At 29.6% G+C, this 19,361-nt stretch overlaps 2 protein-coding genes across 4 annotated transcripts in view; one reads left to right on the forward strand and one right to left on the reverse strand.

Moving 5' to 3' along the window:
* LOC147910745 (histone-lysine N-methyltransferase SETMAR-like) overlaps positions 1-19,361 on the reverse strand; it is a 90,457-nt gene that overhangs the window by 48,547 nt on the left and 22,549 nt on the right. The window lies entirely within an intron of this gene.
* The window catches only part of LOC105148513 (Protein kinase C delta), a 49,519-nt gene that overhangs the window by 22,396 nt on the left and 7,762 nt on the right, over positions 1-19,361 (forward strand). The window contains exons 3-5 of one of the 3 annotated variants that reach the window (XM_087403972.1): positions 6,085-6,186; positions 6,887-7,020; positions 7,204-7,306. In XM_087403972.1, the coding sequence (XP_087260098.1) occupies positions 6,085-6,186; positions 6,887-7,020; positions 7,204-7,218 (251 nt within the window). In that variant the 3' untranslated portion in view covers positions 7,219-7,306. Of the gene's footprint in view, positions 1-6,084; positions 6,187-6,886; positions 7,021-7,203; positions 7,307-19,361 lie in introns of those variants that run through there. The other 2 variants (XM_087403962.1, XM_087403965.1) reach the window with 2 other exon arrangements.

Genomic DNA, 19,361 nt, shown 5'->3' on the forward strand with positions numbered 1-19,361 from the left:
TAATTATTAGGTGTTGGAATTAATTCGTAGCGTTTTTAATGAAAGAATGTTATTTATTTCACATGAGCATTAAAAAATACATTAATGAAAGTACTTCCCATCACTTGTAAAACGCTACGAATTAATTCCAACACCTAATATAATATAAAATAAACAACTTTCAAGTATTTATATCAACTTTTTCTTCACAATATTCGTTCTTCTTTAGAGTTCTTAGAAAGATTTCCGATCCACTTAAAGATCACAGTATCATATGAATATTCGTTCCGAATTATATAATATATGAAGCATATAGACTGCATGAACACATCAGACGTATCAACTGCCTCAAGTCAAAAGAGAAGCAGGGAGGAGTACTAAAAATTTAGTACAGTTAGTACAATCTGAGGAATTCTTAGCACTTTCGAAGCAATAGCTAATTTGGAACGACTGTCTGTGCAGTCTATGCGCTTCATGCGTAACGCAGCCCTAATTTCGGCCGATTTTCAGCTAAATTCCTGTTCCTTCACCAACCCGTTGCCGAAACGTTGTACTATATTTATGTGTATTACAAACGTACATAAAATTCTGCTGCTCCATGAATTCTTTTTTTAATGTATATGTTATATTGTATTTATCCTCCTACGTTATTGTATTTATATTTGGTGTTTGCTGGGTAGAGAGAATGGGTAGTTACTTTTTAAAAGTAATTAGTTACCGTTACTATGTTACTAATTTCGAAAATAACTAATACTAATAATAATTCGTTACCGTTACCGTTACTTATTAAGTAACGATAAGTTATGTTTCCGTTATGTTTAATACTAAAACAAAATCAGTTTAAAACATTTTGCAATATATTTTGTTTAAATATTAATAACGCAATAAACAGTAGTGACACTAGGCCGATATGTGAAAATACAACTATCCATACAGCACAGAAACATTGCAGAAAGGTTGCAATATTGCAGATTGCGCTGTAATATCGCTGCAACATAGATATTAGGAATTGTATATAATACATATTATGGCGCAAGATTTTAAAAATCTTGCAGCACTGTTACAGAGACATTAAAAACATTTTAGTTTTTGAGTAATGAACTGCTGTCACATATGGAAACATGCGTCAATTACACGTTAGATGACTGTTAATTATTTCCATTAAGGAACTATAGTGTTCATTGGAACATTTGTTGTCATCGCCGCGCGAGAAGATTTTTAAAACTTTATAATCATCTCTCATAATTTTTTGAAATATTTGGATTTAAAAAATTCTTTAAATATATTGCAATGAAAATGAAATAGAATGCATGGAGTTCCTTTTTACTATTTCACAGTTTAAAATATGTATAAAATAGGCATACCTGTAAAATGTAAAATATATATTTGCGAAAAAATATGTAAAATATATATATTATAGAATACCAGCATGTTTTCTTCTGGCAACTTTCTTTTAATTTTTTCATGATTATTTAATGGTGGGTAAGATAATTGTTCATATTTTTCAATGAGTTTATAAGCTATATCTTTGTTCAGTCGGAAGTGTTTTCGAAACTGAAATTCATAAAGCAAATATGTATATTGCAAATAATAAAAGTGTATACACACTCATTTACTCCCCTCCCTCCCTCCCTCTCTCACTTTCAGAACAGATCCTACCAGTATTTCTATTAATAGTAACAGACTTTTGTAAAAAATTACATTGTAAATAGAAAAAATGTTTATTTTCACTTTTTTCCTGATGTTTTTTCTCATTTCATTTATATTTTATTTATCCATATGTATATACTTTTTCAAAACTAACCTCTTTATTTGAATATTCCCTTATGATAGAAATAAAATTCTTTAATACAAACAAACGTGGTTTATAAATCAAAACTTATGAAAAGAAGAGCATAAAAACCACCGTACAAGATATTGTTTGTGATATTTAATTATCATTACATTAATAAAACATTAGATGTTTCGGCCACAATCTGGCCATCTTCAATAAATTCACAATATTCTTAAAACGCAGAATTACATATATCTGACATTAAATTCAACCGTCGTATAATATAATTATGTATAAACGTGTTCTTTCATCATGTGAAGGTGCATCGTACAACAATGTTGCAGCGCCAATTGTCATATTGCGAATTATGTAGAACAAGAATTTCCAGATTCTAATTTAAAAAATTTAATCTATAATTAATCTCTTCTAGTCGAAATGTATGAGAATAGAATCGTTACCTATTTTACAGCAAAAAAATTGATGAATCTCAAGTACATCCTTTGCACAGATGGAAATTTGTCGTGACATTGTGTATTATTATTTGTCATATCATATATGTTACCACTATTTGTATATATGTGTCAAAAGTTTAGAATGTTCTAGAATTATTTATTAAGTGTGAGAGAGATCTTTCTTTAGAAAAGGCAGATAAACATCGGGTAAACCTCTAGTGTCACTTTGCTTATTGATACTACTTATTTGGCTTTTTATGTACATCATTTCAGAAATTCTTCTTTTCATTATTGATTGTTCTGTATCTAAAATTCTGATATTATCCCAATCCAATTTATACATCTCAACTGGTGACGTGAAACCACATCTCCGAGGTGGAGCTTCTTATGTCAGCCCTATGTTCTTTTATTCGAGTTTTTAATTTTCTTTTTGTTTGGCCAATATAAAAAAACTCACAATTTAAACAATTTATTTTATAAACCACTCCACAATGGTCCTCTTTACGCAAAGGTTCTTTTCCAGTTTTAATAAATCTATTCATTTTATTTATAGGTTTGTAAGCGATATTAAAGCCTTGAATATGTGATAGTTTTTTAAATTTTTCCGATACTTTACTTAAATATGATATTATAAAAAACTTTTTCTTTAAATTAGAATTCGCTTTCATTATTATTGTGCTCACCATTTTTATCTAAATTAGATCTATTTTCTAAAATTTTAATTTTTTATTGTTGAAAAGAATTGAATTTAAGAGGATAACCATTCATTAATAAAGTGTGAATTAAGTTAGAGATGTTTTTTTCCTGAAATTTTGGATGGGATAAAAGCAATATTCTATCTAATTGCCCAATGATTACATCCCTTTTATGTACTAACGCATGATTCGAAAAATAATTTAAATATCTCTCTGAATTAGTAGATTATAAATATCGAAGATGATTCTTCCTTCTTGTCTCATTAATTTAACGTCTAGAAAATTAATGCCATTTTCATCGCTAAAGTCAACTGTGAATCTTAGCCTTTCATGATATGAATTAAATAATTTCAGAACATTCTCCACTTTGTCTTTATGCACCGCTAATACAATGTCATCAACATAACGGAAACAAAAAGACGAGATAATATTATTAGTAGTAATAATTTCTTGTTCTAAGTCTTGTAGAACAATATTCGCTAATATAAGGAACAATGGACATGTCCATTGGCATCCACTTACTGCTAAAGCCATCTATACGAAAAAGGTATAAGCAAAGTCATACACCTAATAATATAGCTTTGTGGTTTAATGGCTTTTTTAAGGCATCATAAATCAATTATAAAGCCGTATTAGCATTTTAAAACAGTCTTAAAGTAAGAATGAATTATGAATGTCGGCCAAAGATTGAGTACCTATACACAAAATTATCGAAAATAGATTCAAAATATAAAAGTAACGATAAAAGTAACTCATATAGCACAGAATTTGAAGCAATATCGTTGCAAAATTTTTGCAATATTGCTGTAACGTGTTGCAGCAGTGTTGCTGCAACTTTTGTGCAACTTTGTGCTGTAAAGGAAAATTAAGTCTGCTCTTTTTAGCTTCTTGCACGATTCATCTTTCTTCCTTTTTTTTCCACGTTGCAATGCGTTCGAGAGAAAAAGAGTAAAGATAAATCGTGCAAAAAGTTCAGCCAAAAAGAACAGGTCCATTATACACAAAAAAAATATTACTACGTTTCCGTTACAGTTTCCAAAAAAGATAACGTTATAAATAATGTGTTTACTTTTAATCCCTGGAAAAAAAATATCCACATAACACATGGCATTGCAGTAATATTGCATAATACGTAAATATTGCAGTAATATTGCATTATATCCATTACGTAGTATAATTAAATTTAATATTACGTAGTATAATTAAATACAATATTACGAAAATGTTATTGATATGCAACAATAAAAAGAAGAAAGATCAATTAAGAGCATAAAAAACAAATTAAAAATTTACAATATGTTTAATTTGATTTTACATGTATCCAACTTATGATTTCAGTCGGTTTTACAATTGACTTTTTGACTTTTCATTATGCAATTACGATGTGAATTTTAATTATTTTCATTATTATTTTTTATTTAGGAAGCTGAGGAAGATTAATTAAAGTCGAAACGTTCCTCTTATTATGTATTTTATTAGAAAAAATTAGTAATAATGTTGCGAAATTATAATAAACTTTTTAATTTGATCAATTTTTTTGTTCTTAATTGACTTATCTTCTTTTTATCATTGTTTAACAAACTACAGCTAGAGAATTGAAATGTATTGATATATTACATGTTAATAAATAACATTGAAATATTACAAAATGCAATATATTGTTATAATATAAATAGAGCAAGATAATATCAAATGATGTTTCAATGATATTTCATCTTAGAGATATTAGTGAGATGTTATTAACATATCACAAAATTATCCCAGAGCATCATAACTGTAATATGACTTAGAGAGCTCGCGGAAAAAACAATACTATATTTCATGGTTAAATGTATAAAAAATAAGTATGCAAATACGCTATAAGAGAAACGCTTTTTGTAAGTAGGAAAACATCCAGACTTTCTATAAAAAGGCGTTCGAATTGATCTTGGCAAATCTTCCAGAGATTCTCAACTCTTTTATAGTGCTTTCTGTGCCTTTAAATCTGAAAAGTTATAATTATCATGTATATACTCATGTATATGCTCTTAGAGCGTATGGAATTACATAAATAAAATATTAAAAAATATATAACATTTACATACGTACATATATGTCATACACACGTAAACATACTATATGTTAGTAACATATCACTGAAGTATATCTAATACATAGATATACTATTCAAAGTTATTGACATAAAGCTACACCAAAACATAACACTTACTCGTGCAATGTTACATGTTTTTGGTTTATTGAGTTGTATATAATATTGGCAAAATAATAACTTTATCTTTGTATGGAATTTTATAAGCAATTGCGGTATATATGTCTGACGGAACCGTGATTCTATATATCTGTTTTGTTTGACTAGCTGTTCCAATATGCTGTAATTTGCAATATAGTAAACAAAATCAAGTATCAATTTTTTTCTATATTGTACAGATTATTATTTTGACTTCTAACAATATGGACGCGAACGTATTATTGTTCTCAATAAGATGCAGTTATTTTTGTTATCTTTTCAGTTTAAATAAAATGAATCTAAATCTTATGTACCGTGTTTTATAATCAAGTTCATAATTTAATGGATCATTTTTGTAATTTATCTCAAGAAATTTTTGCCATGTATTTCGGAATGGCTGATATAAAAATTTAATTGATTAAGTTTTTTAATAATATGTTGAAAAATTCATTAATACGATTTAATTCTTTATGGTATTATATTAGGTGTTGGAATTAATTCGTAGCGTTTTTAATGAAAGAATGTTATTTATTTCACATGAGCATTAAAAAATACATTAATGAAAGTACTTCCCATCACTTGTAAAACGCTACGAATTAATTCCAACACCTAATATATGAATATTATATAAGTATCACATATAAATATTGCATAATATTATAATAATGCAACTGTGAGATGTCATCGTAATATTATCGTGATTCATTTTCGAGAACATTTTAATGTTACTGTGATAGCCCAATATTTCAGCAATATTTCTGATATATTTCGTTATAATATTGCAATAGAAAAATAATATTGCTGTGATGTTGCTATAATATTACATGTTATAAATAACGCGTGGTATCTTTTTCCGTGTGGCATCTTCTCCCGAATTATTTTATACATATATTATATATAATAATGTATATATAATAATAGTATCCTTGATTGGTCTCTGATAAAACGTCCCTACAGATTGTGACATGGCTTGCCATAAGAAATGCGAAAAACTGACAGGGAATCTATGTGGATTGAATCAAAAACTAGTCGCTGAAGCATTGCAAGCTTTGAAGAGAAGTGAGTAATGATCTGAGTACCTCTCGTATTAATTATTTAATTGCAACATATCGATAAACATAGTTCTACTAAAGTAAACAATATTTTGTGGTTGATTTTTAGCTGATTTCACAAACATGAATATGAAATATAAATACTAATTATGTAAATAATTTTTTAACTGTCAGATCTATTTTTAAGAAATATTTTACTGCTACGTGGTTAGTAATTGATTTATAAAAACGAATTAATAAGGTAATCAAAATCATAAGAAATTCTTTTGATCGTAATGAAGAAACTATCATATTTTATATACGTATGTATATGCAAATCATATAACAAACGCGCACATACACGTATATGTGTAATACAAATATCGCTTATATAATATATTAGGTGTAGTAAAAAGAAATCCATTATTTTTCTAATAGATGGCTTTAGTAATCTGTATCTCGTCTACGCGTGATACAGATTACTAAAGCCATCTATTAGAAAAATAATGGATTTCTTTTTACTACACCTAATATTTCATCTATTTTTAATATATTTGTCCGTATTCTCGTATTTGTTGCACTGAAAAGTTAAAATTAATTATTCTTGTCTGTCTAACAAATTGCATGAATCGGAGAAAACATATGCTTATATTCCAATAAATGTATTCCAACAATGAAACGTTTAATTTTACATTTAAATCGATTTGCTGATTATGATTTATTTTTAGCTCCTTCACAGTCGTCAGATAATCAACGAAACTCAGATTCTTTGGATCATTTTTCGAGTGGCCGAATAACACCACCGGCGACGAATTTGCCCAGATTCAAGAAATATACTATAATGGATTTTAATTTTCTCAAAGTAAGTATAAGTCAAAGATCTTGTTAACATTTTCCTTAGTGATGAAATGTATCTGATTTATTCAGAGTGAAATCTACATGCTATTTTTATGCAAATGGTTGACTTTAATTTAAAATATATATCTTTTATACATGTACTTGTGTTTTCATTTGTCGTTATGCGCGTCATGCATATCTATTCCAGATAGCAAAATATTAGCAGGATGTCGACAGACTGATAGCAGATTTAATCAGAAGATGTTAGCAAACTGACCACAACTGATGTTGCATTCTGCTTCTGTTCTGCTGATAGAACCTGTTCTATGCAAACAGACTGATAGCAGAAATCAAACAGAATCTGTTGATAGAATCTGATAGCAGATTGCGAGCAGAAACCGAGCAGAGTCTGCTGACATAATTTGACAGCAGATTGGCAGCAGAAACCGAGCAAAATCTGTCAGTTTCATTCTACCTAATTTCTTATAAGAAATTTTACATACATACATATAAACGATTATATATGTATAATTATACATATCTAATTATATATTTATATGTATATATTGATGTGAAAACTGGAAACAATCAATACAGTTTTATTGCTTAAAGTATTATTAGCTTCATATTTCAAAATACACATGAGAAAGTTATAAACTAATCAAAAAAATATTCGGAAATTCAGAAACACTCCGAAGAACTTGGGAATCTTTAGATTTGCTTATTCGATTTATATACGCCAATTCTTATAGGACTCCGGGACGTTTTCTTCTTACGAGAAACAAATCCATCTCATGGCGAACCGTATAAAATGACAGATCTTGCTCGGTTTCTGCTACCAATCTGCAATCAGATTATGCAACAGACTCTAAAGATTGTGCAATAGATAGTTAAAGATATTAAAGAAATATTAATATGCTACATTAATAAATAATATCAAAATATTACAGTAATATTGTTGCAATATAACATCCTAAGTAGTGAGGAAACTTCAAATGAGATTTCAGTGAAAAACGTTATTAAGATATCACACACAATTATAGGTATACGCATACTGGGTAAAATGCAGCTATGGAATTATTTTAAAATTAACATTACTCCGATATAAAGTAAATATTAATATTTCTAATTGATACAATATATTACAGTTATTTATGCATATGGTCTTTTATACAATACAATTGTATGTAATAGTGACAAAGTGATAAATTTAATCTTATTCCGAATTTTATAAGCTTTTGCGCATATGTTTTGACAAAATCATAATTCTAAACATCAATGTTTGGTTCAAAGACATAAAGAATGGATTTTGCCCGTCGCGCGATTTGTGTGTCAAAATGGTCGATAAAAAAGTAAGAGAGGAGGGATCGTGGAAGATAGCCAATCTCTGTCACTTTCCATTCAAAGGTATAAGGGGAGAAGATGAGATGGAGATTGATCGTCTTCCATGATTCCTCATTATTGTCAATACATTTCTCATTTGAATACTACTTACAATTAGATACAGATCGCGCAATCTATTCTCTACATCTTTGCCATGATTTAATATTTAATATTTAATTATTTCACAACTATTCCAACATGTTATGATTCCCATAGTGTAAGTGAACACATTTATATCTAGTATCGTAAAGTGGGGAGCACAGACTCTTGCATAACGCATAACACATGAAGCATAAGAAATTGAACTAATCAGATTTTTCTTTATTTCATAGAAAGGAAGGAAATGAAGGCTTTCGATTAGTACATTTTCTTATGCATTACGTGTTATGCGGTATGTGCTCTCCGCTTAAACCGGAGTTACTTTGCCGCTAGAGTTTAACCATATACATAATCACGATATAAGTAAGAACAGTAGTTTCACTCTATGTCGGCACCTTTGATCTGATGCAAACGACCCCAATGTTGTAAATGTGCCTGAGTAGCATCGACATATAGAATGGATCATAATGACAGTGGCAGGGATAGAAAGACGAATAGAGTGAGAAGCAGATAAATGAATGAACTTCTTTCTCTGTTTACTAAAGCCTGATTGATAATTACTGCCGGATCAACAGTATAGACATAGTATCTCTAGACCGAGCATTCAAGGAGTGAGGGAAGCCTTTCTTTAGAAAAAGACACATTCATTTGGCCTACGGCGTTTTCTTTCGTTTCGCACTTGCATATAAAATGTACCTCTGAAAGAGGGGATCGAAAGCACGAAGAAGCTCGGTGAGCTAATCTGGCTAATAAAAATTCCGAGACATGTCTGTCTCGGTTTGCGATTGTCGTGAAACTCTCACAGAACATATACGAGACTCTCTTCGCTAACCTGACTGTAAGCTGTTACATTTAAATTCCTTGTTTTCTTTTTCGACCTCCCTCTTTCAGAGACACATTTTATACGCACGAAACGAGAGAGAACGCACGTGGACCAAATGAGTGTGTCCTTTCCTAAATGAGGGCATCCCCACTCCCCAAATTTTTGACAATGTTCGGTCTAGAGATATTACGTCTATGATCAACAGCAACTCACCACTGCTATTGATAGTCCATTCTATTGTATATGTTGATGATGAGCACCTATAAGAGCGAAGAATCTTAGAAAATAAAAAAACTGATTGGTACGCCATATTGAAAATTGTGCAGAACGTCGCTACTATTTTTGGCTGAATGAAACTACTATTCTTACCTATACTGTCGTGCAGTAGCATAAATCGCTGTCGATACCTTTAATGTCAGTGTATATAAAACTGAACTGCATGTATATGAGTTATAAGGAGGTAATCAATCATATACCTAGTTTACATCGTACACTTGATAATGTATTAACTAATAACTTTCTATTAAATTATTTTAATTTCAGTGATGTATTTAAAGAATGATGTATTAAATTGATACAGTATGCGTCAAAATGATTAATTAAAAACAAATATCGTACATACATATGTTTACAAGTACCGCCGAAATTAAAATAATTTAATAGAAAGTTAGTACGTTATCAAGTGCACGATGTAAACTAGGCAAATGCTCCGTCCAGTACTAGTCGATGTACTAGACTGCACTAAAACTTTCTATCTCGCTTTCACTAAACATCAAAATTATACAATAAGTTTAAGTCACCGACTAAAAATAATAGATTTTTTTCTATGGTTTTCGAAGCGCAGCCTACTCACCGTGCGATTGGTTTTTACTTACGGATCCATAAGTAAGAACCAATGCTTCGGTGAGCAGACTGCATTCCAAAACCCATTAAAAAAAAGTGTTACAATCTTTTAGGCCAATATTACATGTATTCGTTTTTTGCCGTATAACAAATTTTTAAAGCCTGTCGATTAGCTGTGAGACAAACAGGTCCGAGATCCTCAGTCTTGCAGCAATTAATACACTTGAAAAATTCATCCTACAACAAAAAACGGTAATATTGGCCCTAATTGATGAGTGTACTTAATTCTAGTATGGTAATCATGGATTCAATATATTCTATGTGATTTTTTATATTTTACTATAACTTTTTTATAATATAATTTGAAGACCCGGATTGAGGCTGAAAAAAAAACTTTAACTGTCCATAAATATAATAAGCCTGCAAGAGTTTTTTTGCTTTATTCTCGATGTGAGAATGCACGAAATTTCAAAGAGGATACTTGAGACGCACATGTGATCAGCTTGTAAGTTTTCGGCGTGCTGGGTATCTCTTTATTTTTTATTAAATATACGTTTACTAAATTTCGGATAGCGTAAAAGTAAGTACACAAAAATGTAGAACTAAAAAAAATTATTACTTTAAATACGAAGCGCCACTATGATCTGAATGTTAAGATGTTGAATTATTATATATATTTATTTAAATGAATTAATTAAAGAAATTATTAATTGCGTGCCGATATGGTTATTAGACTTTCAACGAAATCAATCTGAAATATTAATAATCCCCTCAAATTTCCCAAATTTAATCTTAAAAAACTACCTATAATAAACTTATTGCAATATGTTATACTTTTTTTAGCGATTCATATCGTACTATTTTTTTTTTGGTTAAGGGGGGAAACCACAGTAGAGCACGAAAAAGTAAGTATATTTTCGAGAATTTTTTTTGGCTCAATGAAATGATCAATCAAAAATTTGTAAAATAAGCATTATAATATTATGAATGAAGTACAAATAAGAATTTTTTCATACATTTTTGGTATAAAATGGCGGCTGTGCCGCACTTGTCCGATGGCGCCTATTTTTGAAGGAGGGACCATGGGCGGATATCTAGAGTCCTCAATTTTTGACCTGGAACAAAAAATGACAGTTTTTTAGGTTCTATATATCAATAGCTATATAGGAAGTACGTAGGATTTTTTCGATATATTAATTTTTCGCAAAATGGTGCACGTTTTAAGGAAAACTTGCAAATTTAACAAAAAAAAACGCCATAAAATTATTGATAAAAAAACCATGTAATATAAAAAAAACCCTACGCACTTCCATAGAGAAAGGTATTCTGAATATACTGTCAAAATTTGAAACCGATCGGTAAAGATTTATTCGAGTTATGTGTCCGCCCAGTTTAAAAAAAGTGATTTCGAGAAAAACGCATTTAAAGTTTTAAGTACTGTAAAATCATATAATATTTTTATATACCTCTAATCTGCGATGCCTGCGCCATACAATTGGCCTTCTTCATCTATCTCCTGCTCTTGTTTGGTCTTTCGAATTGTTTTCAGATCGATGCGGGCCTGTTTTGCGCTCACTCAAAGATCGTTCCGCTTTCTGTATGCGTTTCTCATCCAAGTCCATGCATAGTTCGTGACTTTTTGAGCCAATTTTCATGCCCATGACCTGGATTATATGTAAAATTGATATTAATCCGTCATTAAAAACGAAGCGATGTTCGTAGCAATGTCGATGATTATTTTGCCGGAATTCATAGTTTTCAGAGCCATCGCCCACACTGTCGAGTTGAAGCTCTCATTGTTGTTTTGAGTGAAACCCCCGATGCAGCGAGTGAGAAGATCATCCATAGTGAGTTGTTCATAAACTGGCTTAATTGCTTCATAAACTATATCAGACATTAGTGATTTGTGCGTATAGGTAGCCAAAGTGTTAGAAGATTTCGCCCTTTGCCACGAGCACCATGAATTTTCTCCAGTCGGGCAATCGTCGTGTTGGGGATGGTTATCCGTAGATATTTTGTGAAGTAATGTGGCCCATATAGCTGTCTTCATTTTTTCGACTGATTCGCAATTTCTACGAATAGCTAACTCGAAATATATTGACAGTTCGTCGATCAGTTTGCCTGTCAATTTCCCTTTTCTTCCCAAGCCTTTTGTGCGTTTCTTCAAATTACGGAGGTGGGTGCCCATGCGTTTTTGTACGTGATCTACGCATTCCTTTTTAGTTATCGTTTATTTTCGGAGGGAAGTTCCTTCTCCATCGCCATTATACCTGCTCCCGTACTCATAAATTACAGCGCGCGCCGGAATCACAAAAGGCGCTCGGAGCATACCTGAGAGGCGTTGCTGCAGAATGGAAAATTTGGGTATTCCGAAATTTTTGCGGCACTCCATCTTTTGGTATGTTATTCTTAAGACCCTAAAGCACCTTATAAGCGAAAAAAAATTTTTTCGATTTTTTCAAACTTTTACTGTGGTTTCTCCCCTTAATCCAAAGGGTCAACTAAAAAAATTCTACAGGTTTTTATTTGAACATTAAATTTAAAAATTTGAGAATTTTTTATCCAAAGTAGTTATTTTTGCGAATTTTTCCAATATAATTTCTTTAAAGCATTGTAAATAATTGAAAATAAAATATTATTTATTTGATTCATATTTTTACCTGTTTTTGTCTGACTTCGAGGTATAAATTTCACACGTTTTGAGCTAAAAAATATGTATTCAGTCCAGAGATATATTGCATGACAAAATTGCAGGGTTTCACAAATCCTAGTGTTAGCGAGAAAGTAACCAAAAATAATAATACCATACTAACGTAGGGTACGTAACGTAAGGTTAAAATGAAATAGATATTATACAATACAATAATTTTGACATTTAGTGAAAGCGAAATAGAAAGTTTTAGAAAGTGCAGTATAGTGCTACGAAGAGCAGGTTTATAATTGATTATCTCGCTTAACTCGCGCATGTGCAGTTCAGTTCGAATATGTTGACATAAAAAATATCGACAGCGAGTTGCGCTACTGAGTATATAATAAATGTACACTTTAGTTGAGCTACAAAAGAATAGATCTTGGGTCGATTATTTTAAAATGAGCGAAAATTACAAAACTGAGCGAATTTATCAAGTTGATTTATCAATGAAATTATAAATATGCTAGTAAATATTTGCTCATTTTTGTAATTTTCATTTTTCAAGATACACAATCGATCTCCTTATTTCATACTAGTCTTCTACTATTTCATTTTCTTTCCCTTTTATCATTTCCTCTCTTTTTTTAATTTATATGTACATTAGATATTACATTTGAAATATAAATAAATTTAATAAAAATAATATAATAATTATAATTAACGGACTCTCTAAATTTAAAAATAATATAGGCAAATGAGAGTCAAACACCTGACTCTCATTCGATTATTATACTTTATAAAATAATATAAATAAATAGCTCATAATTATACAAAATATTATATTATTTTATACAATAAAAAATATAAAATTCTGGAAATAATAAAAATATAATGCATACGGAAAATTTTAAATAGTGATTAATAAGAAGGAAATATATATCATATATGCATCAATAGAAAACAATTAATAATGCATACGATGAAAAAATGTTGATAATATATAGGATAAACATATGTTTATTTAAATGTTATTTGAACAAATAGTCGAAAAATATTTTTTTAATATATAATAAAAATAAATAAATTTATTTATTATCATTTAGTAGTTTTTCAAGAGTATAAATTGATAAAATATATTGACAACTTCTTTTCGTTATATATTAGATACATATAATTGAATATTCAATGAACATTATATCATACATTTTCAACAAAAATAGACTTTATTGATCATTTTAATTAATTTAATCCACAAACGTAGAAGAAAATCTAATGTGACATATTTTATCAATTTATACTGCAGTGTGTGTATATTTGCGTTTTTCATAGTATATGAAAAAATTATAATTTATTTTATATATAATGCAAAACATTTTCGTAAATCCTTTTTTTTATGTTATAATATAATATAGGTGCAAAAACTAAGAATCTTAAAACTACATTATTATTGTTATATATTCAATTTAAAATAACATGTAATTTAGATGAATGCTCCAAGTTTATGTTGAGCGGTAAGTTTTGTCGCGCGCATCTGGACGTTAAAAATAATGCGTTGCGCATGTGCTAATTCTAGTAATCTATATTTATATAGCTATTTCGTACAAATTCTGTTTCAAGTATCCTCAAATAAATCCTTAATAATGACTGTTCTCTATAAAAACAAAATAAAATATGCAAGAATTTTGCTTGATAATAAATCTTGGAAAATGGACACTTCATCCTCTGGAAGATTTCCTGATAGAAAACACTGCATGAGTCATAATCAGTTCACGTGATGTAAATACACGTGATTCAGATTAATTCTAGTCCAACTCTAAGCCAAACTGGCCAAAGGCCATTTTAATAACTCGATGAAATAAACCGTAAATTTCCGAGATCTATATTTATTAATAAAGATTAGGTGAACATTTGCCAAAATAATTGATACCAATTATTCTGATCATCCATGCTCTAAATGTAGTTAAATAAATGTTCAAAGATAACTTACTCTACAATCATTAAAAATTCAGTCCAGCAAATGAAAAAAATCTTAATAATCTTTTTAAAAAGTAGTTCCAAAAAGATTATTCACTAAGAAAAAATATTTATTTTTTCTCAGGACTTTACATTTCAGCGATTTATTGTCAACAAAAGCATACGATTGCCAAAGATTCATAAGAAGAATTATCTGTTTCGCATTATAATTTCAGCTGAAAATATTGCTTTATATTCTCTCTCTAGCTAATTTCCTGCATAAAATAATTTCTTATAGTATTCCCTCGGCCATGTTAATAATAGTTTTAATTTAGAACACTCTCTGGTTTTAAATTTAAAAATTCGGAGATTCTTTGGATGTTGTGTCGCTTTTTATAAACGTATCATTGAATCTTGTGATAAAAGATACGAACAATAGATGAACATATATTGAATACCTACAAATTACTACTCAACAATCACTATTCAACAAAAAATAGAGAACACTTTAAGACACGCTCAAAATTGCGCAATATTCAGAACACTGTAACTTGATAAAAAATTATTGCAGACAAAAAATCAAAAAAGCATTTGAAAGCTTGAAATCTCTACTTTTGAAATCGGTAATTTATATTTCAATCTGATTGATTCTTTGGATTTCTGGAGATATACAGAGACAAATTGATACCCGTCAAATCTGAAAATTTTTTACAAACTTCACGAAGATCTATGGCGTGAGGTAAAATTTCATTTTTCATAAAAATGCGGTTTACGGCAGTCGAAAGAGTTAATCTTTATCTTCAATTTGCTTATTTACTGAGTGATTTTTCTTCGTCGAGTTATTGAACGTTGAAGCAAAAGTGATCATTTTTCAACGTTTAATAACTCAAAGAAAAAAATTAGAACAAGACTAATGAGAGTCTAACGCTGTTGTAAGAGCGAAGAGTTAGGAGATAATACTCAAGTGTTGAAGGTTGTCTTCATTTATTATATCGAAGGTTTCGGCTTACTTTAAAGTTCTCTTCAGTGAAAAAATAAAATATAATATCACGTTGAAAATAATTTATATACCGTATTGATACAGAAATGCAGTAATCAATACGGTATATAAATTATTAACATTTTACTGTTAGTTCAATACTTAAAATCAGTAATAATCGTGTGACTCACCTCAATGGGAAAACAAAGAAGTTCACAAACATCGATTCGCAATTTTCATGAGATATAAATTAACACAAATCGTGTGAAGACAACCTCCAACACTTGAGTATTATTTACATCTCCTCTTCGCTCTTATAACAGCATTAGTCTCTCATTAGCCTTGTTCCATAAATTTCTTGACTCACCAGCAGCCCTTTGTTTTTTTCCAGCAAGATAGAAATGGCTCAAACATAATTTCAACACAATATTCAAAGGAATAAAGAATAAAGAATAAGGAATGACTGATTTTAACTTACTAAAAACCAAATACACCGAAATAATAGTTTTTGATAGGGTAAAATTTGTTTATTTCTCATGGGCATATTCAAGGAGGGGGTTTTGGAGGATTTAACCCCCTTCCCTCCCCGAAATTTTTTATTAATTATTTCATTTTGAGAGAGTTCTGTTAGCACATCCTGATAGCATTCACTTCCACTCACATCGATTGGTGTCTAATAATTTTTCATTACTTTACTAATAAGAATATTTTATTTTGAATTGACAATATACATATACTCTATCGAACTTCTCTCTTTCACTTTTAAATGTAAAAAACATATAACTTTACTTTGTGTGAGTTTTTTTGCTGTAACATAAAATTTTTTTTTCTTCTCATTATAAAAAATTTAAATAATTTTTAATATTTTTGTTAGTTTGAGCTTTGACAAAAAAAATATGCGATATATAGAAAATTTTTGTTTTTATCATGAAAAACAGAATACGCTATAATTGATACTTATAGTACCTGTATTATTCTTTTTTAAAAAGAAGTCTTTAAAATGAGAAATAAAAGTTACATGATATTAAATGTAACATTCTTCCTATTCAAAATGAGATATAAAAAGATATTAAAAGTTGTAAAAATATCCAAATGGAATTCAATAATGTTAAAAATTGTTGTAAATTACAATAACAAAATTGATGCAATCCCTGATAAAAAAATATCTCTGAAAACTTCGTTGAAAATGTCTGAAATCATTTTTCAGAGATTTTTAGTGACATTCAGACGCTTTTTCAAAGAAATTGAGGGATTATCAGAGAATTCTCCAAAAGTCATCTCCAAGTGTCTAAAAGTCTCTGAATTTCGTTGAAACTCGAGAGTTCAATGATGTTTCTGAAAGTAGAATTTTCCTAGTTTCTCATTTTTCAGAGACTTTCAACGAATTATCCGAAAATCATCTCCAAGTGTCTAAATTCTCTGAATTTCGCTGAAACTCGAGAATTCAGTGATGTTTTTGAAGGTAGAATTTTCATGGTTTCTCATTTTTCAGAGACTTTCAGCGAATTATCCGAAAGTCATCTCCAAGTGTCTAAAAGTCTCTGAATTTCATTGAAACTCGAGAATTAAGGGATATCTCTGGAAATAAAATTTTCACGACTGTTTACTTTCCGGAGATTTTCAGCAAATTCTCTGAAAATTATTTCCAAGTGTCTAAAATTCCTCGAATTTTGTTGAGTGATATCTATGAAGATAGAATTTTAATAATAAGTAAGATAGTATCTTACTTTTATTACAGTGATATCTCTGAAGATAGAATTTTAATAATAAGTAAGATAATATCTTACTTTTTCAAAGGCTTTCAGAGGAATCCTTTGAAAATCATTTTCAAGGGTCTGAATGTTCCTGAATTTCACGCGAATTCAATGATGTCTCTGAAACTTAAATAGATATAAATAACACGCTTTATCAGTTGAAGAAGTGGTATAGTATGTAATGTAGGAGACTTACAATCCAGAGGTCCCAGGTTCGAATCCCATTAGGTAAGTGTGTTTTTCAAAATAATTTCGGGTAAAATTATTACATATATCTTGTATGGAACAACTTCTGTTAAATAAAGAAACAAAATTTATAAGTCTTAAAATATAAATTTGTTTTCAAGTATCACATTGAAAATGTCTGAAAAATTCTAAAAGTCTATGAATATATTGTAAAAAATTTTATGAAAATCTTTAAAAGTCATTGAAATATTCTGACAAATATCTAAATTTATACTGAAAAATTCTCTGAAAAGCTCTGCAACGTGTCCGAAAATATGGACATTTTCAGGAAAATTTTCAGACTTTTTCAGAAAAATTTTCGGAGAAATTCAGAGAAATTTTTTCATCAGGGGTGACATTCTTTTCAGTACAATAACAAAATCTTTTTTTATTGTCTTTCCGAATGATGCACGATACATCCCTGGGTTAATTGAAACCCTCCCCCTTCCCCCCAAAAAAATTTCACAATAAGTCTATGTTATTCCTTATTCCTTATTCTTTATTCCTTTCATTGTGTCTGAGCTCTTAATTAAAAGCACATTATGAGATTTTTCATCTATGTTTTGATAAAAATAATTTTTTAAAAGCGAATGCATAAAATAGAGCTAAATAATATTTTATACTAAAAATCAAATCATATTCCAATATGTATCAGTATTAAAAATATATACATATATGTAACGTAAACTATATTCTCAATAGTAGTATATATCAAAACATTGCAGTAGAAATGAGACATATTTTGACAATTTTGTTTAATTTTGTATAAAAATTAATTTAAGGATCGACTTTAAGGCCACTATTTTATTTGTGCGTTTTTACTGTATGACAAATTTTTCAAGCCTTTCGATTGGCTATAGAATAGAGAAATCCGAAGATCTCTCTGTTCTGCACACATTGTCATACGACAAAAACGCAGAAATGAAATAGCATCCTAAAGATATAATCAGCAATTAAAAAGTTGTAACACATTTTTTTCAATGAGTTTTGGAATGCATCCTATTCTCTAAGCGATTGGTTGTTAATTATGGATTCAAGTAAGAATCAATCGCTCAATAAATACCGCTATTCTTGAAAAAAAACGTGTACGAAATTCTAGGAAAATACTATAGTACGTAATGTAGTATACATAATTGTAGTATTTCCCTAGACTTTTGTCGTTTCTTTTCAAAAATAGGAATCCAGCCTCTGTATTCTGTAACTTATTATGTATTCATAACGACAATCGAGCAGCTTTTTTTACTATATAAAGTACCTACGCAACTATCGTTGTAAACACATAACGAGTTACAGAATACAGAGACTGATACCTATTCTATAACTCATTAAGATAGTTAACGACATCGTTGCATAAAATATTTTATGGTATAAAAAGCTGCGCAACAATATCGTTAGAGGCTCCACACAATAAAAGGAATAGGGAACAGAGAACAAAAAATCTATTAGAAATCATGTATTGTGGAATACACAATTTCTTAACGAATTACAGAATAGCAGCCTTGTAACGGGATTCTCTAAACATCTTATCGATGATCATTGTTATCGTTAACTAGCGATAGCCAATGACAAGATAATCCTAGAAGACAACGCGATTGTCATTAGCTGTCGCTAGTTAATGATAGCAACAATTGTCGATAAAATGTTTAGAAAACTGGGGCTCTATTCTTGAAAAGTA

The sequence above is a fragment of the Acromyrmex echinatior genome, chromosome 1, assembly GCF_024713525.1.
Source record: "Acromyrmex echinatior isolate Ae372 chromosome 1, ASM2471352v2, whole genome shotgun sequence".
In the NCBI taxonomy this organism is placed as follows: domain Eukaryota; kingdom Metazoa; phylum Arthropoda; class Insecta; order Hymenoptera; family Formicidae; genus Acromyrmex; species Acromyrmex echinatior.